The sequence below is a fragment of the Brachycentrus maculatus genome, unplaced genomic scaffold (genome assembly GCF_059751285.1).
Source record: "Brachycentrus maculatus isolate JH-2025_06_01 unplaced genomic scaffold, ASM5975128v1 h1tg000781l, whole genome shotgun sequence".
Taxonomy (NCBI): domain Eukaryota; kingdom Metazoa; phylum Arthropoda; class Insecta; order Trichoptera; family Brachycentridae; genus Brachycentrus; species Brachycentrus maculatus.
In genome coordinates, this window is record NW_028281509.1 from 116,721 (window position 1) to 144,272 (window position 27,552).

The 27,552-nt window shown below is 32.0% G+C and overlaps 1 protein-coding gene across 5 annotated transcripts in view; it reads left to right on the forward strand.

Moving 5' to 3' along the window:
- The window catches only part of LOC148300230 (uncharacterized), a 98,445-nt gene that overhangs the window by 9,973 nt on the left and 60,920 nt on the right, over window positions 1-27,552 (forward strand). For all 5 annotated transcript variants that reach the window (XR_015838962.1, XR_015838961.1, XM_088275076.1 and 2 more), the window contains exon 2: window positions 15,406-15,875. Coding sequence is in view for 3 of the 5 variants with exons in the window: in XM_088275076.1 (XP_088131202.1) it covers window positions 15,406-15,875 (470 nt within the window). In the remaining 2 variants the exon portion in view is untranslated. The remainder of the gene's footprint in view (window positions 1-15,405; window positions 15,876-27,552) is intronic.

The window sequence follows — 27,552 nt, forward strand, 5'->3', positions numbered from 1 at the left end:
AATAAGTCATCGAAAATGGTGCAATTTTCACAATGAGGTAATTCGTTCCACACTCTGGCCGCTTGGGAGTGCAGGAATTACTGAATAATAATTTGCTATGTGAGGAATGGAAAGCGTTCTTTCCTGAAAAGAAGGAAGTGATAAACCCAACAAAATATGAACAGAAATATTTTGTACATAAAGTCTTCAATAAGAAAATTACAAGCATTTTTGAATTGTATGTTTGAGACAGCAATAAAAAGAACAAAAAGAACCGCTGCTTTTCGAATGTAAAATTTAATGAGATATTTGACAGTGTATTGTTAAATATCTCATCAAATTTCACAATAACAATACGAACGAAATAAATCGCCGTTTGAAAATGATTCGAATGTTGAATTTGATGAGTGTATTGTTGGCAATCTCCAAATAACTTGGGTAGTAACCACTTGTTGCAGAGCGCACGCTATCATCAAGCTGTTTATCTGTCAATTGAGTTTTAATAATGTTATTAATTCATGTAATTAATATGAGAAAATAAAAATTAAAGATAGTTTTCGGAAATCACCAAAATTTTTCCCTGCGGTTGGATATTCTTGCCCAATAACCGTAGTTTCTGGTTGTCTTTTATGTTTTAAACCTGCTATTTAACAATAATCGTATTTATCAATCAATTGTATTGTATAACGAAATGCAGACATTTCAAACAAACGTGTGATACGTTCACACCGCTTCCATACAGGGGTAGACAGAGATAATAGAACGCCACGCCACTTATGCCTCTTCAAACATTATTTGCCTCTTCTACATTTATGGATCTCCTTATACGTTTATCTGCTAATTATTCTGGCTCCTGACCTGTTTACTATAAGTTTAACAAATGACAAAATGCAGAATTATTGGCATATTATTATTGTAATAAAAAAATTATCTTCTGGATAATTTATATAGCGCCTTTTTTATAAAATACTACTTTAAGGCCATTTCACATTCTATCAAAGGTGAGCAAAAATATCAAAATTGACGATCTGGAAAAACAGCAAAAGGTGATATATCTTTTGAACTTTGGCTAAGATAAATAAAAACAAATTTCATTTATCGCTAAAATCTCAAAAAATAATAGTTGTGCAAACGTTATTCATGTTTAATAAGCGATAAAATACAAGATCATTGGCATATGTTGCAAAAAATATAAAAATCGATGAACTGTTTATACAAAAAAAAAGTTAAATATCATTTGAACATTGTGACACATAAAGAAAAACAAATTTATTACATAATTACTAAAAACAAATTAATCAAAAAATTATGATTGCTTACAGGTTTATTATTTTTAGATTTTTTTATCACTTGTATAATACCACTTAATGAGTTTTATTTCATAATACACGATTTGTCTGTTAGTTTCGAAAACTAACAGCCGTTTTCGTCTACAGGTGTGAAAAGTAAAACTAACGAGCAAAAAATATTAGGAACGGGTTTTTTTTTGTAAAAGGAAACATATAAAATAATGGTGACGTATTTTGAAACAGCATGTTATTAATTAACGTTTTATCAGATTTTTTTTATGTATTTAAAATTTTTCTAAATTGTAAATTTTTTTACTTGACCTTTAGTTGTAACTTTGTTTATTTATTTGTTAGTTTTACTTTTCACCTGTAGATGAAAACGTCTGTTAGTTTTCAAAACTAGCGTGTAATGGAATTAAATAAACTCATTAAGTGGTATAATACAACTGTTTAATTAAAAAAATCAAAATGTCATTCCATCAAGTTGACGCCGAATCAATCAGTAATATTAGATTCGTAATGTTTAATAAGCGAACAAATGCAGGATTATTGACATATTGTATGAAAGATACGCAAAAACTGTAAATACATTATAAAGCAAAATAACATTTGAACTTTGATTCTGGCAAAAAACAAGTGATGTAATTCATGCATGTTTATTTTTAGCAGACCAGTACGTCACTCCCCTACAATTATTTTTCCACCCAGGTCATCCCACGGTGTTTTGCAGAATATCCATAAATTTGTTTAAATTACGGGTCAAGCGTTAAGTTATTCGCCCCTCTTAATTATTTGTGTTCACAATTATTACAATTTTCTTTATCTGTACTGGGTAGTCCAGGAAAAAGAGGGTGTAGGAAAACTGAATATAATTATTAAAATAAACTAACCAATGAGTGATAATATGTGAAAAGATATAAGTACTCTAAAATAACAAGGATTGGGATTTTTTAGTAGGCCGAAAACTGGATGGAAAACTTATCACAGCCTATTTATTTTTCTTAAGGTTGATGCTTAAATTGCCTGTACTAACCTGATTATTAACAGCGTTCGTTGAAATGCATTAAAAATATATAATTGTTCTTTCAGTATCAAACTTTCAGCATCAATCAATTGTTTATAATTTCCCGAGCTTTCCGTCGATCCAGTATTCACACATCTTCTCAAGCTTCACTGATTCCAAACTAAACATGCAAATAAATTTGTGTCAAACCAATCTTGTCATCATCTCCTGAGTAGTCAGAAATACTCTTCGTGGACGTAGACTGTTGTCACCAGGTTTTCTAAAACGCAGATTCTAAAAGACAGGGTTGTCATTTGTAAAAATAATTTTAATTAAAAATTACAATTAAATTACTACAAAAAAGTTTCGATAAAATCGAGATGTCTGATCAAATGGGGAACATCCATCTAATTCACATATTAAATGTTAAAATCAAACACCGATTTTTTAGTCTATATAATTGTATTTTAAATTTGTGACAGTTATGATTTGTTATGGCATTTTAAACGAATGTTAAAATAGAGTTCTTGAAATTAAACGCCACGTCTAGAAACAAACATCCATCTACATGAGGTTCATCAGCGGGATAATCTTTACCCGATATTTTAAACTAATTATTTATTTAGATAAAAAATGAAATTTTCATTTATTCAAAATTTTAAATATCTTTTAGTAACACTCCGATTGCTTGTAAATTTAGACACAACGTTGCATTCGAATACGCACCTGTATCTTTAACTGGTTAAAAACAAGGTTGTTTTGAAAAATAGATTTTGTTCCCCTATGGCCATATGCTGAACATAACTAGAAAGTACCCAATAAACTTTCTTTATGGCGGACATCGTGCTCATTGATAGCTTCTGTAACTTATGGTTTTTCAATGTTTTTGATTGCATTATTGTTTCATAAACTTTAATATTTTCATTGTGAAATTGAACATATTTAAATTTTGAGCTTTATGTTTTCTTTCTTTTTTATGTGACCAACTAGCTGAGTAGGTACACCTAAAACGAAATGTAAAAATAGAAATGTAAACGTATATATAACTAAAGAATATTATCATTGATTGATTAAAGACTGTCACCAATGAAAAATTATACATATTGACGATGGTCATATATATGTATATGTAGTATTTTTGGGTGCGGTTCAAAATTCAATTCATAAAAAAGTTGTAACATGTACAATCAATATATATATATATATATATATTTATATAATTTTCTTACATTTGCTACATATATATATTCATTGTGCGCTGCTATAAAAAAGATGCGATAAAAATTATCAATATTTTGCATTTTTCGTAAAATACTTTATATTATAAAGATGTCCGCCTCCTAAGTGTAATAGTTTGCGCGTTTAGCTCTCGTGCTGGAGGCTACTGATCGATTCCCAGGGGCAGTAACAATATATATACATATTTTTTGCTCTCACTGGACAGGAGTGGTAACTGAAGCGAAGGATAGATCACCTTGCCTTCGTGTAAGTAACGATCAAGATAACACTGCGCCAAAACGATGCATTTGCCCCATGCACCATCGGATAAAGGTTAGAAAAATAAAAATGTAGGTAGGATTCTTAAGATTTTTAACAAACGATTATTTGCATTCTCATTTTTATAGATTTATTATTTTCCAACTACAAAGAATACCATAATAAAGGGATTACGTATTATGGTATTTAAAAACGAGCTAACAAAAAAATGTAAGAAAATGGGAATTGATTAATAAAGTCAAATAATATTTTTAAAAAAAGTAACTAACTAACCATCACCCCGCTTCACCACAGTGGACAGAGAAAATAGAACGCCACACCAATCAGGCTTTGCACACAATCTTCGTCTCTTCCACATTCATACATTATCTCATACTTACATATACACCGATTATTCGTCACTTTATTAGACCACATACTGGGTGACTTTCACATGCCACAATTTGTTATAAATAAAATAAATTCACGTTTCGTCATTTCGAAAAACCGTCCTCAAAAAATCAAAAGACAAATAAGTAAAGTGAAATTTTGAAAGTAAAAAAAAATCGCACCAATATGCTCAATGTTTTTATCATTTTTTGACTCGCACCACATTTGCCTGCTAGAATTTTTTTCTCTGAGTATTAGAGAACTGCGGATTAAAAGATTCGTATAGATTATTTGTTGAAGAAAGCAGATTCATATGCAGTATCGAATAGATTAATTGAAACAAAACTTTTTGTTGTTGTTATATTTTCGTAAAAAAGTTTTGTAAATTTTTTATTTATTAGTTATATCATAAATTCATATTTATATTTAATATGATCTCTTTTGGGCTCAATCAAAGATTTCACTCTTCTTGGCATCTATGAAATAAGGTTTTGGCACGTGGATGCCATTTTTTCGTCTCGAAACCATACCTGAAGTATGGACAAAATGAGCTATTCCACCGTAGTGCAATCAATTTTTGAGAGCCGATTCTTACAGATTGCCGATAGATTTTCAATTAGGTTTATGTCTGGCAAAATTCTTGACCAGTCCAACACAGTTTTTGGCCTTCCTTTTGACCTTTGGCCTTTCATTTTGGTAGTATCTTTTCCAGTAGAATTAAGTGTTACTTCTCGCTATTCATCATCTCAGTCACTGTGAAAGAACCAACCCTGGTCCATAATACGAGGAACACCCTCAATTTTTTTTATAGGGTGTTGAAAATACGAAAATAAAGTTTTGTCTCAATTAATCTGTTCGATACTGTACATTATTTTTTTTGACATTTCAACAAAAAAGAAGAAGAATATGGAAGTCTGGGCATTTACAGGGCTTACGACCGTCATAGGCTGGTTTAAGTGATCACTTTACACACGTGTAACATTCACCAATTCTATCCATAATTGACAACCACACTTTTAAAATTCTTTGATCTTCTAGATACATACATATATTGATTAAACTCGAAACACAGTCCTAGAATTCAATAGACTTCACTATAGATATCTATGGTGGGATAAGGCAATCTTTTTATTAAGCAGAAACTCTTTCATTTGTATGTGATGTCCGAATCCTGGATTATATTCACATACTTAAGAAACGTTACAAGATTTAAGCCCTGTATGCCCAGACTTATTCATATTCTTCTTCATCTATGTTGAGATGTAAAAAAAAATATGTAAAAAATAACTCCTAATCGGATATAATCCAGATTTGTAAACAAGTATTTAGACACACTCAAAATGTTGCAGATTCATATGGATTATTTGTTAAGAAAACTCAACATATATTTTTTGGCAACCCTGGCAAATTCTACCCCGTGTTGTTATGTTCGAAATATTGAGACGACTGTCGCGTAAGGCGCCGTATTTAATCGCTATATTGTAACCATTCTACCGTGAAATATATTTTGTGACATTACGAATAAATTTTATAGGCCGCTTTTAGCTTCACGTTGTATGAAGAAGATGTTGGTTTGCAATTTGTTCTCATTGTATCGTGTTCATTTGTCTTTTTTTTCATTTTACAATAAACATATGTTATTATTAAAATATATAAAATACACCATTAACTCGAAATAAAACCCACGAAGGCAGGACACGGGTGGTTAATATGCAAAATTGTCACATTTAGGGCTCAGAAAATGCAAAAGTCGTCATTGAGTAACCGTTGCACCCACAACGAGTGACTGTTTGGTGCAGGTTTTGGGAAGGTGGCATCATTCTGCCATTTTTATTTTGTTATGGTCAATGACGAGCATTATCGTGCCACGCTCAACGATTTTTTTTCTCCATAATTGAAATGGATTACATGGACGACATTTGGTTTCAACAGGACGGGGCCACTTCCACACATTCGATCTTTGGCGCACCTTTTTCGAAAATTGAATAAATGAACAAAGGATAATTGAAAAGAGAGATTTGAAGATTGAATTGATAATTAAGAAGAGTATCTTAAGGTGGTATCGACATGTGGAGCCAATGGATAGCGAGTGAAATACTAAGAAAGTAAATATGGCAAATGTGAGCTAGTGACAGAACTAGGACGGCCTAAATAGACTTGGCACGACCAGTTCAATCAGAACCTAAAATCTGGTGGTGTCAAAAGTCTGCATAATCGGAAGGCATGTATGGATGTGAAGGAAGCTAGGAGTGTATGTCAGGGCAGAATAGTGTAGCATTCCATCCTCTCTCCCTACCCCTGCGGGGAAACGGTGTGATAGTAGAAGTAGAATAATAAGCCAAAATTCTGATGTCGATCGGCCGCCTCGGAGCTGTGATTTTGCTCTGTTGGACAAATTTTTGTAGGAGCAGTTAAGGATAAGTGCCACGCTAACCATATAAAAAACGATTTAGGCTTTAAAACTCGAATTCGAAGTTGCCATTCATGGGATTGTAGTCCATAAAAGCGAAAATGTACTAAAAATTGGGTTGATCTAATGGGGTATTTATTATAAGGCAGACCGTGACAGTGATTTTAAAAATGTACAGGTGTTTCATTATTAAATGCAAAGGTTCAATCTTTCTAATAAAACCACACTCTTGAAAAATATCTACAATTTTTGTTATAACCGATTTAAATTCTAAATGTACACTAGAGTGGGCCGATGACGTTTTTTTGCGAATTTAGCAATGAAAGCGGTCTAAAAAGTTGCATTTTGGATTGCACATAACGAGAAAAATATTTAAAAAAATATTCGATACTACTTTTGGCCCTCAACCAGAGCTCAAAGTTTTCGGAAAAGCCATTTTTTTACGCTTTACCAGCTGCCATTTCGTAATTTATTAATATAGACAGTCTAATTAAATGTTACGATGTGTAATATACTTTACTTAAATAGCACATAAAGGCAAAAGTTACACTTTACGTTGTTATAAATAGGTAGCGTTGTTTTAGGTTGTCTTTATATCCATCAGTTTTCGGCCGGCGCGCGGCGCTCTAAGGAATCGGTTGCGCTGTCCGTAATTTTCTTTAGATCCCTGTACTTTAAAAACGAGTTAGATTTTAAAATATTTTATAATTTAGGTCACAAATTATCTTAAAAAACGATTAAAGTTATTTTAAATACATTATTATGTTAATTAAAACCGAAATGAGTTCATCTAAACCCTGTATAAAATAATACTAGATTTTGGTATTTAGCCTCTTTTATTTTTGGAATTTTTCTCGAACCGGTTTCAAAAAGAACTTTGTTATTTTCAGGGATAGACATATACATGTATATTCCAGAAGACAACAAGGTTTTTGTCGAAACCAGTTAGAGAAAAGTATCAATGGATGTGGTAAAAAAACCAAGTTCTAGTTTTATTTTATACAGTTTTATAAAATGTGCCACAAAATATCTGCCAAAAATATTCAAGAAATAAGTTTAACCCGCTACTAACATAGACATAGTGAGATAGTTTGTCCCATATTTGGCGTACCATCAGGTCAAATCGTAGAAACGGTATAAAAATGATGATAGGCACTATTGACTTAAAATAATCTTCAAAAATTCATCGGAAAAACAGCTGAACTTCAAAAATAAATCGAAAAATTATCGCATATCAAAACAAGGTTACAACACCTTTGTTTAAATGAAAATGGAATAAATATTTACAGGAAACTACAGAATCAGTGAGTTCGAAATCATTCCCTGAACCTTCATCGTCCAAGAGGAAAACTTTACAACTATAACAAGTGTGTGTAAACGATTTGGTTTTTCCGACCGATGGGCTGCAACTTTGACTTTTGTTGTTCTAAAAAACTACAAGCCATACTACACCAATATGATTTTTACTTATGATTTTTACTGTACCTGCAAACCTACTACATAATCTAAGCTGGGACCATCTGTGTCAATCTATTACTATTGAACATTGTTAACCTGAAATCGTGAAACCTGAAAAAACCAACAACCTGGAAAAATGGCACACTCTCGATAACTGACAACTGTTTATTTTAAAATACACAAATAATTGTCAAAGTTTACGCTTCAGCGTGGTTAATTGTAATAAGAAAACAATAGGATAGTGCAAATTATGTAATTGAAATAATAAGTTTATCCGGAACTTTGGGGATGATTTAAAATCAAAAAAGATCCCGTCATTCAAAGGAATGCTTTTTTGTTCATCCTATAAACTCAGTTTCAACATTGTTATTGGATACCAGAAGCCATATCGGGACCTTAATTTGAGAAGAATCATCGAAACTCGGAAGAAGACAGATGCAAACCTTAAGGTTATTTAAGTTACCGAAGCCCAATTTTCAAGCTACCAACTACATAGAAATAATTATTAGGGCTAATTCATAAGTTACACAACCACCAATCTTAATTAAAATATCGGACAACTTTTAAGAGATGATTTTAATAAATCGAAGATCAGTTTTTACTGTATCCTCCATCCCTTGTCACATGTAGGCCTTGTGGAACGCTGCGTTAAAATGGTGAAAGAAGCCTCGATAACAGTAACTGGCCAGAAAGCAAAAGATGGAATTATACGAATTAAAATAATGTACAGGACTAAAATACCATCATTCGATAGTAAGAAACAGTGTAAATAAAAAAAAATACTTTTATTTTCGCACTCTGCTTTATATAGAAAAATCTGTGAATTCCGTCATTTTTATGGTTTAAAAAATAAATATATAGCCAATTTCTAAATTTCTAAATAATTTTTTTCTTGCTGAATGACTTTTCTTTTATTAATATATATTTTTTTCTTATAAACGTGAAATTTTATATTTTGTGGGAATTGAGAATTTCGTTGAAAAATATCAAAACGTAAAAATTTCAATCTTGGTTGGTTTGTCGTTTTTAATTAACATAATGTATTTAAAATAATTTTAATTGTTTATAAAGATAATCTTTAACTTATACTTAATCACACTTAATATTATAACACATTTTAAAAGTACCGGGATATAAGAAAAACACGGAGAGCGCAACCAATCCCTTTGAGCGCCGCGCGCCGGCTTAATACTGATGGAAACAATGACTTACTAAAACAACGCTACTGATTTATAACAACAAAAAGTGCAACTTATGACCTTGTGTGCTTATTAAGGAAGGTGTATTACATATATTAACATTTAATTAAACTGCTTACATTACTAAAATACGAAATGGCAGCTGGTAAAGCGCAAAAAAATAGCTTTTCAGAAAACTTTGAGCTCTGGTTTAGGGCCAAAAATAGTATGGAATATTTTTTTAAATATTTTTTACGCTATGTGCAATTCAAAATGCAACATTTGTCTTTGATATCTAAAAAAATAATTTTTTTCATACATCAACGGCCCACTCTAATATATATATATATATATATATATATATATATATATATATATATATATATATATATATATATATATATATATATATATATATATATATATATATATATATATATATATATATATATATATATATATATATATATATATCTATATATATATATATATATATATATATATATATATATATATATATATATATATATATATATATATATATATATATATATATATATATATATATATATTTATATATATACAATATATATACGGTGATGCACGCGCAACTTGTTTTTGTAAATGTAATTCGAAAGCCAAGATTTAATTAAGCTGTAAGCTCTCTATAATCGCATGGCTTACACCATGGGTCGGCAACCTTTTGTTGTAAAAGGGCCAAATATTTTTCATGGGGATCAGTGCGGGCCGCACTTGCAGTAGGTATGCATACAATATTTATGTACAAATATTTTAGTTTTAAAAATAAAACGCTAAGTGTATATTTTAACGACATTTATTGTATTTAATAAAATCAATGAGATTCCCTTCGCTCCCTTTCTCGCTTCCTTTCACTCGATTGTGTATAATATCGTCCGTCATGTGCGTTGCGGCGAGAATCTCGCGGGCCGCACCAAGATGTCTCGCGGGCCGCATGCGGCCCGCGGGCCGCAGGTTGCTGACCCATGGCTTACACGATTTCCTCGTGTTTCATACTGTACTTGTCGCATGTAGACAAAAATGCATTTTTATATAGACGGGGGTAGGACAGCAGTAATCTGCGCTGGGATAGTCTCGTCGGCGAGGCAACAAACTAATTAATGTTAAATCGTGTCTCGGCGCTTATAAAGACAAAGGCAGGTCATCGGTGCTATGACCGTCGACCTAGTAAAACACTGCAGTGTTCGATTGGTACACCCTTTAGAAACTCATCGGATCCATATGTCCGAACCATCTCAAAACAGCTTTATCAATTTATCTCAGATTTACAGTCTTTCCTTATTTCACTATTCGAACATCTGTCATAAATCGTTTTGCCGCATATTCGTCTGAGAGATCGCATTTCGATTACATTCCGTCTATTTTCATGCTTCTTTTGCCAATACCATGCTCCACGTCCATATATTAGGGTTGGAACCAGAACTCCGTTATGTACTGCCAGTTTAGCTTTCGTTGTTAGGCTTTTTTGCTACTAGTTGTACCCGGCCACGCGTTGCTGTGGCTTAATTTGGCCAAAAGAAAAAAATTAAAGCACACAATTATATTATGATTCTTTTTACAATGATTGTGAAGCAATGAAAATAGTAATAACCCATGAAACAACAACGCATTCCAAAACATACAAAATGCTAAGCGTCAGTATTTGTCAAGAAGCTCGCTGTCGGCCATAAGTAACAAATAGTATGAGTGTGTTGTTCTTACGTCCAACATATGATGCTTTACACGTGGCAGGATTTAAGATTTTCACGAACTATTTTTTTTGCATATACATGTTGTAAAGGTGTTTGAATGTTTTTATGTTTATGCTGATATGCATGAAGAGATAAAGAGGCAAATAATATTTGCAGAAACAGAGTGGCTTTCTATTCTCTGCCTATCCTTGACGCGAAATGGCGTGATAGTTTGTTGGTCAATATTACTATTTTCAGATTTTTATTTTGAGATCCATAACATTACCTTGCTAGTGTCCTTAGTGTGATATACTATACATTTCGATTACATCGTTTCATGGTACATCTTCGTCTTCTGCGTCTTATTCCTCATTACTGAGGGTTGTGACCTTGGTTGGTACCTTGTAGAAGCAATGACTCTTCTTCAGTTATACTTTGACTGCGCTGCGCGTAGCGCTCCAACCACTGGGGTGCCTGCTGCTCCTTAACTTGATCGATTCATCGTGTGGGGATCTTCCTCTCCCTCCCTTCCCCTCCAGGCTACCGATCAAAACTATGTAGTAGTTCCAGGCTATCCTAATTGCCACGCGCAACGTGTCCAAAGAACTGACGAATCCGTCGTGTACAGATATTGGCCAGAGCCAAGCCAGCCAAGTGTAGTTCATCATCATACATGCATGGAATCCATGTACTATGAGCAATCTATTTCCAAAATCAAATTCAGTATTTAAATAATTGACAGAGTTAATATATTTTTTTAACTCCCACGTGTTTTTTTATGGTTTAAATACTTTTTACGTATTGTCATGTGATTGTTTTAATATAGTGACATCCACGAGGATGCTATGAAGATATTTTGAAAGTTTCAAACATTTCCTATGATTAATATAGCAATGCATCAAGTATAAACAGAAAAACAGACGGGACATTTCAGTGCACCATTCACTCTGTACTTAGCAATCACTCCCCTTTCAAATTTTTTTATCAATCTTTCCATTTCCAGAAAAACTTAGCATTTGTCTAAACCTAGATGAAAATGAAAGAACAATGAGAAGTGGCCTTAGAAAATTGAGCGGAATCCATTTTAAATTGGGGCTAACCTGTTGCTGGGTAGTCTGTCTGAACGTAATAACAATGTACGTAACGGCCTCGCTGTCTGAGAAAAGTAATTTAGAAAAATACGTCAGCATTTTTTGTTTTTAAAAATCAAATATATAATGTTTAATTGGATAAGGCTTATTCTTTGATTAAGGCTTATGATAATAAGGGTTGTTCACAGTACAGGAGCTGTTTCCCACCAGTTTTAAGAAGTTTACACATTTTCAGTAATGTTTCACTTAAATAGTTTCAAATATAACCTTCTTAATAACCACACAGCGTTATCTTAAATACCTTTTTAAAATAAAACAAATGGTTTAATTAGCTTTTTCACAAAAAAATACCACCCAATCCATGTGTGGGTGCGTTCATGTTTGCGCGATTTAAAATATGTATATATATATGTATATATATATATATATTTATATATATATATATATATATATATATATATATATATATATATATATATATATATATATATATATATATATATATATATATATATATATATTTAAATATATATATATATATATATATATATATATATATATATATATATATATATATATATATATATGTATATGTATATGTATATGTATATGTATATATATATATATATATATATATATATATATATATATATATATATATATATATATATATATATATATATATATATATATATATATATATATATATATATATATATATATATATATATATATATATATATATATATATATATATATATATATATATATATATATGTATTTCAAGATAAAGTAAACAATATACTTTACTTGTATAATCAACCATATTTGATGTATGTATATCATAATTTCCAAGACGTATGAAACCGGCTAAACGACTTTTAATGAAAAAGTAAACCTAAAACAGATTTTTTAAATTTGATTTCTGGCTATCACCATGCATTTTATTCCTTCCATATATTACATCTTCATGTATGGTATGTTAATAAAATTAAATTCAGCATTTGTGAACAAAAGTGTAGTTTCATTTAATATATCGCTGTCATGAGTTCTAAGAACTATATCCTACCATAGTTAATATTCTCAAAATTCCTGGTCAATTATCAATTATAAAATATTAATACCGTCCTCAGTCACACAATGAAAATTATAGTTTTTGATGTTTCTAAATGTCAAATGTTTTTTCATTCAGTTTTCCTGTGTAACAAATAATAGCGGTCTAAATAATGATATTTTGTCAACCTCATTAGTATCTTCTTCAAAGAAAATTACATAATGCCCTAATCTTCTAATGAAAAGTATCAGTTTTTATTCAAGTAGAAAGAAAGCGTAAAAGGTAGCTATTATTCTCATCACATTTTTTTGATTGACATTAATGATCACTATACCAAACTCTTTTACGAGGGTTGCCTTTTGAGTTTTTACAAACATTAAAAAATATCCGAACAAGTGGGAAACAAAGCGTTTTATTGTTATAAACAAAGTCCATTCACTATTGCATATATTCAAATCAATTCTGGAAACATTTTTGCCACTCTGAAGTTGATATCTTAGAAATATGCTTTTGAAAGTCTTCAACAACCTCTTGAGGTGATTAAAATCGATGTCCGTGCATCTTTTGTTTGACAGTAGAGAACAAAAAAGTCAAAAGGCGATTAATTGGGGGAGTACGGGCAATAAGATAATTTCGATGTTTTTCTCCTTCAAATATTCAGTTGTTTGACGTGCTTTATGGGAGCAGACATTGTCATGATGAAGAATGATGTTACGTTTTTTCTTTTTCCTTATTTTATCCAAGACAAACAAATAAAAGTATACCATTTATCATTAACAGGTCTTCGCTTCACTAAAGGAATGGTTGCGATTTGTCCGTTACAACCGAAGAAACAAGCGATTGTTTTCTTGTAAGTGCTCCGTGAACAAACAACTTTTGTGGGATTGGGTTCATCGTCAAACACCCAAACATTAGACTGTTGTTTGCTTTCAGATTCATACGAATATATCTTTGTTTCGTCTCCTGTTACAATATTGTATACGGATTTTGAACAGAATCCATCTGGACAAAATCTTTCTCACACCTAAATGCTCATGAAAAAAGTGTATTGCAGTCTTCAATATGTCAAGAGACCACTCTATCTGCCTGTAAGTCACATGCCGATCATCTTCAATCATGTTGCGCGCAGCATTCATGTTTTTCGGAACGACAACCGATTTTGGTCGACCTTCTAGACATTCATCACTGACGGACGCACTACCGCGACGAAATTCTGCAAACCAATTGTAAACAGTCTTCTCTAATGGTGCTTCATTACTAAAAGTTGCACGAAGTGATTGTATGCATTGTTGTTGAGTAAAACCTTTTTTTTAATCATAAAAAAATCATCCAACGCAAACCCTTACGAGTGATCTCCATTTTCGCAAAAACTTACTGCTTTCAAACGTTCACTGTCAAGAACCTAATGGGTCAATTAGTAAGTTGACACTGGCAATGCAATAACAAAACTCAGTGTTCACAAATACGGTGATGTCACAACTCGCAAACGCCATCTACTATTCCATTGTAAAAACTTAAAAGGCAACCCTCGTATTACCTCCACGTTAAGAAACAACGGAAAAGCACCACCTTTTCTGTCTCGCTTCCACATAGTTGTGCCGCGCAATATTCAGGGTAAAATAATTAAAATGTCCCGGGTAAACATTAATAACAGACTACGACGCGGACCGTTCGACCATTGGATCACACCATATGGATCACATATTGATCGGTTTGACCGTATATCGCGGGAATATTTACAGGAAAAGCATTAAATGAATATGGAAGCCTGGGCATTTAAGGGGCTTACGACCGTTATAGGCTGGTTCAAGTGACCACTTTACAAATAATATGAAAAATAACTCCTATAATTGGAGAAAATCCAGATTTGTGAACAAGTGTTTGTACAGTCAAAATGTTATTTAGTTATCGAGTTAATTAGGGGGTTTCAAAGCGCCTTCTTAGGTCCGGTGGCTTTTAAATACGAAATCTACGATAAATGCGATACTCTGATCGCGATTCGACTCCATATCCATTACTTCGAGTCTTTTGTTTGTGTACGACGTGAAATGTTAAGGGAGAGGGATATTATTTTCATCAAGTACCTAAGCGTCGTTACACGATACGTATTTTGAACACATTAATTATTATAGCTTTTATTACTATACAATGATTTTCTATCTACCTTTCAAGAATCTTTTAGTAAAATTTCGTCATTCGATTCTGTCTCAAGGTGACAATATCTTTTTTGTATTATATGAATACCCATTTCCATAAAAGAAACTTCATTTATAGACATATTTTCGCCATCGTATATGTTTACGAAGCAAGGTACTTAAAAGATTATAAAAATTACTTCGTCGAAAGTAATAATGTTTGATTGTTACAGATATCTGCAATGGAGGAATCAAATATTGCGGACGATGATTCCGATTGCAGAATCACCTTCACCAATTTACCATTGCCATCTCGGGTTAAAGCTGGTGTATCCGTGGAACAACATCCAGACGAGGACCAAAACCAAATCGGAAAACCTGTCACAACTCGACAACCTACCGCTATTAACTGTCCAGTTATCGTCCGAAATCCAAGAGCCTCACTGAGCCGCAGTCGAAGTGGGATTATAAGTTCTGTGAGGGGAGGACAGATCACAGAATTCTGTTCAGTTCAGGCATCAAGAGATGGCAATGTCAGCAATGATAGTCCTACACTCCCGATGACTGACAATGATGCTTCTTTACATTTTGTAAGCGATAAACCCAGTGTCTCGGGCCTGACGCTGGACTACAATAACAGTCCCTCTTCTCACAACACGATGACTCATTCCGGATCTCCTAGCTCGTCTGACTCGTGTATAAGGTAAGACTGTTTGCTCTTGTGTTATTCTGAATATGCTAGAAATACAGCGGAATCGTGCAGAACTGAATGTCGTTCAATGGACGCTGGTAGATCTTATCAAAACGGTAAGGCGTGAGAGATCTTCCCTCAGTGTCCATCCCTCGGTGCTCGATTTTTGGTTATGTTACGCAAGTGGAATTAGTTGGTGGTGTGGTCTTTGACGTATATACGATCTTTACCTATACACAATATGTATTTTACATTTGATTTGAATATAAATATTGGTGCTAATGAAAATTCGGTAAAATTCTCGGTCAAAATTTTAATAAACTTCCCCTTTACTTAGCTTGCTCCCAACAGGATTTGTCAGAATAAAACGCAAATGATTTTTTTTAATTACCTAACGTCCAAGTGACTCTGAAATCTAGCTACGGCTTATGCAACACCGCTTATCATGACCCTACTCAGGCTTCAACTTTTTAAGTTTCATAACCAATGCTTACTCGTGAGTGGTTTTACTCTTTATGTTTACAGTTACTATAATTTCATGTAATTCATGAGTGAAAATTCTAGGCAAAAACACTCGCAATAAAATGCAAATGGATTGTCAAAACGCTTTGTATATTTTAATCATAATTAACATTATTTAACAATCATCGTGACTTATCTACATATTTAAACACTCGTTAAACTGTAAATTTTAGTTTATTCAAATTCTCAAATCACTTGAAGTTACTCACGTATTGCTTTGAAATTTTGACATTACGATTTGAATACGCGCGTGTTTTGGCAGTTGATGGCAGCACCATCTGTCCGTAATAACACGGTAGCGGTCATGTGCACCTGTGACTGGTGATTAACCTGTGACAGGTATTTTTTTTCTGTAATGACAGCGCCATCTGTTGAACGAAACAGCAACAAACGTAAAACTTGCTTATGGAGGACAGCGTGCTTCTCGTTAATTGTTGTCACTTAGCATTTTCAATGTTTTTGAGTTCATTGTTTCGTAGATTTAAAAAAAAATCATTGATTTATAAGTAAGTATATAGGTATTCTGAAATGAAATGTAATTAAAAATGTGAACTTTCAATTTTCTTTATATTCCACTTCATCAGCCATACCAACCCGTGGACGGGTACGGGTAGTTTTATACGAAAATAATATTTTTCAAACTCATTTTCTATACATAATATTATATTTTAATGCGCGTCGCTGTAAACTGCAATGTCGAAGAAGCAATTGTATTCTATGCGTCAACAGTTAAAGCATGTTTTAATTTTATATTTGATTCATAGTGTGAGACGATTTTTTCAGCATTCCGCACAAAGATCAAATTATTATTATTATATATATATATATATATATATATATATATATATATATATATATATATATATATATATATATATATATGATATGATATGATATGATATGATATGATATGATATGATATGATATGATATTTGACTAATTAATTAAGTAAAATACCCTTTTTACAAGTATATTGTAATACCCATAATTCATTAAAAAAATATATCCTTATTCATTCAACGTGAAAAATCATCCTTCTTTAGTAAACTTAAGAAATAAATGAGATATCTATCCTTGGAACTACTAGTGTACGTCAAATCACTTCATTATGGGATACTCTTTCTCCCCCTCAACTTCTTACCTGATTTAACCTGGTCTATATGACTTTTTCTTAAAATTTATCGTGTACAAGATTTTACAATACTTATTCAACAAATTATTTGTGAGTTGTTTGTCGATCAGTCATGCAATTATCTATGACTTGGCTGAATGACTTGATCTGTTACGCATCTTACCATTTCCATAATTCAATTATGAATAGCTCATCTTGAAATATTTCCGTTATTTGAAGATTTCATGCATATTTGCAGTAGTTATAGAGCTTTATTACAAAGAACTCAAAGTTTCTTTGACAAAACTTGATATTTCGCTCACTCCTTTCAAGAACGTAATAAATAAAAAAATCTTGATTTAAAAATATAACATAATGTTTTAAAAATAATTATCAAGCCACTTATTGAACATTTTACTATGCAACAGATTTTTTTAGGTAAAAGGTACCTGAAGGTTTTTTCTCCATTTGAAAAATATTTAGTATATTTAAAAAAATAATTAAACAATACCTTTTCTTCAAAACGCAAAACAACATTTTCAAATAAAAATAAATGAAATAGTTAATATTAAGTTAAAATATGCCTCTTTTGCTGGGATATATTACATTTTCTTGGCATTCCGAAAACATGCACAACTGAAAATTGATGATTTTTGATTTATGACATTCTTGAAAGGAGTGAGCGATATGTTTGTTTTTTTTTTCGCGTTTTGGATCTTGTGTTACTATGAAAGTTTCGTAAAGGATTGGTGATTTGTATTTCGTTTACCTGGTGGTATTTTCTTGTAATTTGTGTGAAGAATTATTGTTTAATAATTTGTCCTGGCATAAATCCTTCTTGCTTTCGAATTTCTTGGCTTTTCTATACATATCTGGATCAGTTCTGTTGATGAATGGGTTTCAAGAGGTGTTGTTCTCCGTCTTCAGTGAATGTTGAAAGAACACTCTGATGACATTCTTTGCAAAGAATGAATCGCAATGTTTCCCAAATATTTCAGTCAATATGTATTGATATCGAGTGAAATATTTGGTAAACTCTGTTAATATTGGTTGCACTATGACTATTCTGTATGAATTTTTTTGGTATGTATTGATATTTTAACACTGCGTTTATATGACGCGGTGCCCTATGCACCATTGGGGTGCGGATAAGGGTTTTATTATTTTATTATTATTGAAATTGATTGGAATATTTGGGGATCTCTGATAATTTAGGTTTCACACATATCGAGATCTTAAACGATTGTTTCTAAAAATGTCAAGCGTCCCGATGTACCTACTTCATTTATTAATTTGCCATTAATTTATGGAAACAAGTGTCAAAAGCGTATTTTTTACAAACAGTACTTTTCTTCCAACTTCTTTTATCGTTTGAAATAAGAAGCGTGTGATTTTAAGAGTATTAATTTTGTAATAAACAATGCTTCTTTCATCGTTAATATTGGACGATATTAGGGAAAGAGCTTTTGACTATATATTTTGTATTTTTTCCCCGATAATATCCTCTTTCGTAATATTTTTCATATTCTAAACAAATATATCACGTTTTACTTTACGCCATTTCCACACAAGTCAATTCTTCTTCCGAATTTGGTAATATATATTGCCTTTAATATTATTCTAAGCTCCAAACACCGAGATTTTCTCTTTGTCGAGTACGATCCAGGGGGAAAATGATGAAATGATGGAAATGAACGCAACACAATTTCTCGTTTTATTAGTCGAAGATATACTGGAAACGTGTGCAGGAAGTGCTCGCACATTCTTCGACTTGACTTACTAAGTCTTTAAACACCCTTACACTGAATTCATTAATTGATCCGACAGTCACTTTGGGGTGAAATTTATCCATTTTTGTATTACTTAGTAAAACTTAACCTACATTGGTCTGAAATCATGAATGTGAAAAAGTAAAGTATATAAAAAATTATCATCAATCCGGAGACAGTTGATTGTATCAGAATGAATTGATTTGTTATTTTACGAATTTTAATGTTACCATAATGTGACATTAAATCAATAAATGACAAGTATTATTTCGATCGCTAATTATTTAAATACAAAGTATTGAGATTAGTTTCACGATTCAGATGCAAATCCAGTATGGCATTTCTTCATTTGGCTTCAATTGTTAAGAAATGCACATATTTACGATGTTACAGTGATATAGCATATTATTTTACATTCTAGTAGTGGATTCAAAATGACGAATTTTTCAATTCTCTATTGTATCTTCTTAAACGACCAATACCAATATGGCAAATCACTAATTGCAAATGCACACATTTCAAAACAATTAAAGGAACATTTGTGTCTTTGTGGATATAACACAGGTAAACTCCGTTGATCTCTTGGGTAACGTTTCGAACACGTTCGAAATAGGTGAGATTTAGTGCAAATATATTTTGAAACGATATTTTTTCCCCGCCCTACAGTGTCGTGGTTTTCGCGTTTGTCTGCCATGCTGAAGCTCCTGTACGAGATCCTACGGAGGTAAAACAACATAAATACAAATATTTTTATTAATCTCATTTATTACCTATTATCTGAAACGTATAATATTTCATAAATTTGAAGCAATGCCCTTTACGTCCATTGCACGAGTTAGATAAGTAATTGTCACGGGGAATGGGAGTGAAGCTTATATATACTCACAGTCAATATCTCGGAACTATACAATCATAAAGAAAAAAATGTCATAAGGTTTGTTTGTTTTGTACTGTGTTATAAACAAAGCAAATGCATCTGCATTTTGTATTCTGTTATTTTTATGATAAATTTGCCAGATAATATTTATCTCACATATACAGCAATACAGCAGTAAAGTGTAGACGTACAGTTTTGATTACCAAAGCAAACTTGTGAAAAAAGTGGTTTTTTCTTGCCAATTGTCAAAAAAACATAGTCGAATACTTTTATATCGACTTTTTTACCGGAAAATTGTTAAACTGTGAAACGGAACTGTGCAATAATAACATTAAAACATCATTTCGAAAAATATATAAACAAGCCATACCTAGTGTTCCTCGCTGATATTAAACGAAACTTCCATGTGATTGGTTAGCGACCGATCGTGCCTACCAATCCGCCGCTTCTATCAAATTAGACTTTGACCGGCAAATAGCGTTAAATATATCCAGGGGTACTCAACCTGAACTCTACCATAAATTTAATAATTAAATTATACTAGTATAAATTTATTGTATGTTAAATTAAATTATATTTCTATGAAAAATAAAATGTTGAACACCGATAATACAGCTATGCATTATATCAAAGAAGCGAGAAACCTTATAACTAACTAAATATTTTTATAAATGACGAAACCAACAAATTACCAAAGATCACATAGCAAAATTATCTCCCAAATTTTCGAACCTATTGGGGACAGTTAGCCAAATGGCGGTGAAAATGGGAAGTTTAGAGGGAGAAATAAAATCTTACAAAACAATAATCTAATAATCCAAACGACATTATCGAAGCGATTTCGGAGATGGAAGAAAGAAAGGAGCGCTCCAAAGACGTAATAATTTATAACGTACCTGAGAGCCTCTCACCAACCCAAATACGGAAAAGCACAATGGTAACATAATAAAAATATATCGACTGGGTACACAACGAGATGGTACTAACAGGCCCATTTTTATGGGCAGCCGCACTTTTCTCGGCTGCTCAGATCTAAATCTAAAACATCTGATAATCTCAAAATCAAGTCAGACCTAACGCCCAAGCGAGTGGAGTCAAGAACAAAAAATGGTGAGACAAATCTAACTATCAAATTTATTAACTCTTTACCATCGATTATATCAACATTGTCAAAAAACATAAAACATCCTTAATTTTCTTTCACTTCCTTAAAAATATTTTACCAAAATACAGGAGGTTCAAAGACTCAAACTACAACTTTCTATAAAGAGGTCTTGTCTAATAACTATGATGTCATCTGTTTAACTGAAACATGGTTGAACTCGACAATATTCAGTGAAAAATTGTTTGATACACGAATTGTGTGTGCCATTACATATTATCTTTACCAAATCTTTAAATGAATGTATCTTTCCCAATTTGTGGAAGATGGCTAGTATAATACCCATCCATAAATCAGGAGACAAATCTTGCATGAGAAATTATCGACCTATCAGCATATTATCGTGTTTTGCAAAAGTATTTGAACAACTAATTTATGCTGTAATTATGTCATACTGTAGGCCAATAATAATCTCTAAACAACATGGATTTGTTCCAAAGCGTTCAATTGCATCGAACCTACTTGAATTTTGTTATTATATTTGTTCTGCATTGAATAAAGGGTATCAGGTGGACGCAGTGCACACTGACATTCAAAAAGCCTTTGATAAAGTTAGTCATTACATACTAATAAAAAAGCTAGAAGCAATTGGCGTTCATGGCAACCTTCTGCGCTGGATAATATCCTATTTAAAAATAGAACTCTGATGGTTTGTCTAAATGGATATGAATCATCTCCAATACTCGTCACATCAGGTGTGCCGCAGGGATCTAACCTTGTGCCACTATTGTTTTTAATTTGTATCAATGATCTTTGATCTCAGTTAAAATGTGATTTTCTTTTGTATGCCGATGATTTGAAAATATTTCAAAAAATAAAAATAATGTTGACCTTAACTCTGTTAACACAATTCTAGATCTTGAAATTACTCGCGCTTCACATTCTCCACGTATTTCAATAAAGTCAAAGAAAAATCATTAAAAATGCTGGGCTTCATATTTAGAATAGCTAAGCCCTTTAAAAATCCATCATCACTAATCTCTTTATATTATTCATTGGTTCGTAGTAACTTAGAATTTGGATGTGTTGTTTGGTCACCTCATTATCTTTATTATTTATTGATTCGGCATTAACTTTGTGGAAATACATGATTATTTTATTAAAATTAAACACTTGAATAATCCACTTTATCGAGTTTTATTTTTATTTACAACTAGTTTCGAAAACGACAATTGTTTTCATCTAATTGAGTCTGTGCAGCAAAAATTCCTTCGTATGCTCACATTTAAATGTCACCTAAGCCGAACTTCGTTATGTTATGAGGAGCGCCTAGAATATTTCATTATTGACAAACTGGATATCAGGAGACAAATTGCTGACTTAATGTATCTTTATAATATAATCCATGGTAACATTGATTCAGCATTTTGTGTCGAGATGATAGCAATGAATTTTCCCACTCGGCGATTAAGGAGGTACATCACATTTTCTCTCCCAGTATACAACAATAATATGGCACATTTTAACTCCATTTCTAGGATGCTAAGGTTGTATAATAATTTTAAAAATACTGATAATGTCACCATCGACATATTGAATGATGGCACGGAGAAATACAAGAGGTGTTTTACCAGATTGGTGAAAACAATTTCAAATTGATTTAACAATCTGGCGGAGTCTTGAATTTTGTACCTTATGTAACATAGTTTAATTTCACTTTTAATTTTTACTTAATTTTACAATTTTTATTTTTATTTTTTTTACTTCACTACTTTCAATTGTTATTACCCTTTTTTACAACCAAATTTCTATTTTGTATATGTATGTGTTTAACCTGCACCTTTATTGTTCTGTAAGCTTGTTGTGTTCTCATCTAATTGATGAAAAACATTCAAACAATTCGTATTGCACTGTATTTCATTTATTTTAATATGTTTTTCATTGTTTGTGAACCATAAATAAATAAAAATAAACATTTTAGCATGATTTTCTCTTTTATAACTCCCATGTATTGATTTTGAGGAGATGGGGGTTTCTGCAGAATAGCTACTTTAAAGCTTTCTGCAACGGTAATAAGGTTCATAAGCGTTTCCTGTTCCTCATTGTTCGTTTAGGGTTCTCCGTAATGTTGGCGAGCATACGAAAGTACTTTATTATTAAATATTCGATGAGGATGTACCTTCAATAAAAGCCTTGCACTTGACTATCCCACACAAGTTTTTATTTTTACATTTTTTTACTTTTACATTACAGTCTGTTTATGTAACTCACTCTTGTTCAGTCTATCCCCTAAGTAAGTGGTCTCCAAACTCAATAAGAATGTGAGCTAATTTCAGAAATTGAACTTATCTGGTGCGCTTCTTATACAAATTTCTCTTCATAGTATTTTTATGATCGGCTCTTATCTTACCATACATTATATTTTTATTTTACTTTAAAAAATAGAACACAAGCTCTATCTTAAAGGCAACTTTTTAAGCTTTTCGTTGAAATTTAGCACATTTCTTATTATTTCGGAGTTCAATAATAAAATTTATAAGGCAAATTGAATATCCTACGCGGGCCACCGAAAAAGCCTCGGCAAGCTACCGGTAGCTCACGAGCTACCATGTGACGATTACAGCCCTAAGTCATTCATTACCTAGCTAATTTATTTCCATGATCCAAACAGCACTAAAACTCCCAATAAATAAAAAAATAACCGAGAAGTCAAGACAATTAAACTAATTGCATGCAATAACGGTTATAAACTAACCATTTTTAATTAATGTTTTACTTAGTGACTACCACTATTTCTTAAAATCTACTGTGACACGTGTTTCGATGCATTCCGCATCATTTTCAAACATTGTGTTTGAAAATGATGCAGGATGCATCAAAACACGTGTCACAGTAGATTTTAAGAAAAAGTAGTATTTACTAAGTAAAACATTAATTAAAAATGGATAGATTTTACAACAAAGTGACTGCCGAATCAATTAATGAAGATATAAACTAAGTATGGTAGCGCAATATTGACGCGTAAAGATAAAAATAATTTAACTAGAACCTTTAAAAAGTGCGTAGAAACTAAAAGGAAAATAGTAATTTTCATAAAAAAAAAATATCATATCAAATAACCTAAAATTCCAAGTAAGTATGTATAAAACCGGCGTTTCAAAAATTAGATAAAAATTTAAATCACAAAATAAACATGAAATGTATTAGACAACTGTAGCATATATAAATTAAACTGTGACTGTGGATGTTCATATATTGGTACGACTTCCAGAAAATTTAAAACGAGAATCATGTAACATGAACTGTGTCGCCTACTTTCAGAATCTACCAGATCCACGTTAAGTCAATTTTACAAAAAAAATGCAAAATTCTCCGGGTAACATTTATGGTTAAACGGTTTGTCTATATTTAGATAAAATATTATGAAATAGAGAATTCTATTTAAAATTCTATTCAGTATTAAAAAAACACAAGACACAAACCGATAATGACGTCATCTTAATTTTTTACCTGCCTTCTGATTGGCCGATATGGGTCAGAAGGCAAGATCCATGAATATAGCGGAATTTGAAATACAACGCTGTTTTAAAGTATTTTTAGCAGGATTTTCAAGTATATAATTATTTTAAACAATAAAACCCACAATTGGCATTCCGATAGAGTATATTTATATATTTTAAAACCTTGGAAAATTGGATCTGGCTGATTTTGAAAGAAGGCGACATAATTATATTTCAGAATGAATAATTTTTCAGAGTTTGCTAACCATATAATAGATAACTAGGTGTAGATGAACACAAATATGCATAAGGTAGAAACTCAAAAAAAAAACGAAAAATCATAAAAGGCAACATTTTTAACCCATAGAAATTCTTCAAATAAAAATAAATTCACATTTACAATATGACATTGACTAAAGCCTCCTCCCACTGATAAAATATTTCCAGTGATAAAAAAAAATATAAAAAAAACAGCTCCTTTTCATCCTTGTTAACCTACCAAGGACATACGGCTAAGGACACAAAAACCATCGCACTTACTTGTTTCCGCAACCCTTGACTTTGCTGAACTGCTCTTGTAAGAAATTCTTTTTCTATAAATTTTTCTTTTGTACGTCACATTAAGGATATTATCTGTTATCTATCTACATAATTTAAAGTTTTAATTATTAAACCAGTCTTGTTTTACTGGCGTTAACGTAAACGTCACATTAAAATCATGGAAACATATGAGCAAAATAGAGTTTTTGGTTCATTATAGCCCATGAATTTTCTATTGGGTTCACATCTAGACTGTTTCCTGTCCACATAAGCTACTGAACTCCGGAAAAATTTTTGAATTCAATTATTTATACGAAAAACAATAAATTATACATCACAATAGTAAATATAATTTAAAAAATATGTATGTTTACCCACAGTGCGGACCCTACTAAGGTAAGGTGCAGAATTGTCCTGGAATATAAGATCGGCAATATGTTGACTAATGTCCTGCAATTCCTGGAATGACATGGTTTTCTAAGTCTGATTTGTATTGGATGGCATTCATTGTACCCTCCACAAAGTGTAGCGGACCCAAACCATGAGCTGTCATACACCCTCATATCATGACGTAGGGTGAATGCTTGAAACTCCGAGAGATGCACTTGGGAAGAAATCCTTCCCCAGATTTTCGGCGCAATAACTTTCTTCCATCTGGGTCAAATAAATAAAACTTCCATTTTTCGGAGATTATGACCTTCTACTAACTCTCCAAGGTGCATTTTTTTTATTTCGTCCAATCAAACCGAGCCATTTACATTTTCTCCATTAAGAATCGTTTTTTCGCCGATATCCGCGCGTGAAAACAAAATTCTAACTATCTTCTGGATACGGTTTTCACAGAAAATATTGAAGTCCTAGCAGATTGTATCTTGTTGTGTATTTTGGGTGCTATTAAAAAACGATTTTCCATAACCGTTTTTTTTCATACGGTTCTCTCTAGAAGAAGTAACGTGTCTTCCACCGCTACTTTTTTCCGGTATGCAGATTCATTTTCTTGAAAAAAATTATTAGACTCATCACAGTATATTTGGAGCACCCAACTCAACGAGAAAATTCATGTTTCGAAATGTTTTTCTTCCACAGTGTGATAATATTCCATTTGATCGTGGCTCTATTTTGCTCATATCGTAGTCATACAGGAAAAAGTGACCAACTGCAGTTTTTACAAAAACGTGATTATTAACTATTTGACATCTTACTAGCTTAATACTGCCCTGAAAAAAATCTCAGAGCGATTTTAAACTTGGAAGTATAATATATTGACTTGTTAAAAATGACTAACTGCATTGATGTTTATTTTCTTTACAAGCAAAAGAGACCAAGTGACAGTTGGACATTATTGCTTGTTGTAACAATTTTCAACGCCATGAAGTTAGTTAAAGTTCTCTATGAAACATTTGACATTTAAATGTTTCTAGAGAAAAAAAGTGACTAAATTCGAAGTCAAATGGCCAGTAGAGGTAAATTATTGATGAAAATGTGTTAAAATCAAGAAAGAGTTATCCATATCCGTACATGAATTAAGATTTGACGATATGTTTGATCTCAAATCTTCTTCTAACCCTTATCTGCACCTAATGGTGCATAGGGCACTGCGCCGTGTTGATGCAGTGTTATCTTGATCGTTACTTACATGAAGGCAAGGTGATCACTCCTGCGCTTCTGGGACCAGTCCAGGATAATATGAAATAAATATTATAGTTTAAAATCATTAATATTTATTTTCAACCTCCCCTGGGAATCGAACCCGAGACCTCCAGCACGGTAGCTAAACACGCTTACCATTACACCACGGAGGCATACACAGATCTCGAATCACTTGCCAAAAACATGACGAAAAACCCGATAAAAATGAAGACAGCGAAATTGTTTCATGGCTGCAAATTAAATGCTTGCGATATGAGTACACTAGACCAGGAAAAAATATGTATCTGTTTTCGTATAACGAAGATTTTAAAATCCTGTCAGTATTTGGGTGAGGATTCTCAGTAATTTTTCCTCCATGAAATTACATATTTATACAAAGAAGAACTAAGAAAAAGAAGAAAGATTTGCTGGTGATACTGGTGCAATTCCACGGGAATAGTATGGGTGGCACAGATCACTTTATCTCAATATTAAAAAAGATAGAGCACCAGAACCAAACTTAGATTCTGAATATGAGTCAGAATAATACTTCTTTACTTTTTGTACATTTAATAAAAAAAAGTTGTCATTTAATTAAAATTAATTAAAATTAATAAAATATGTTATGTTACCAGCTAG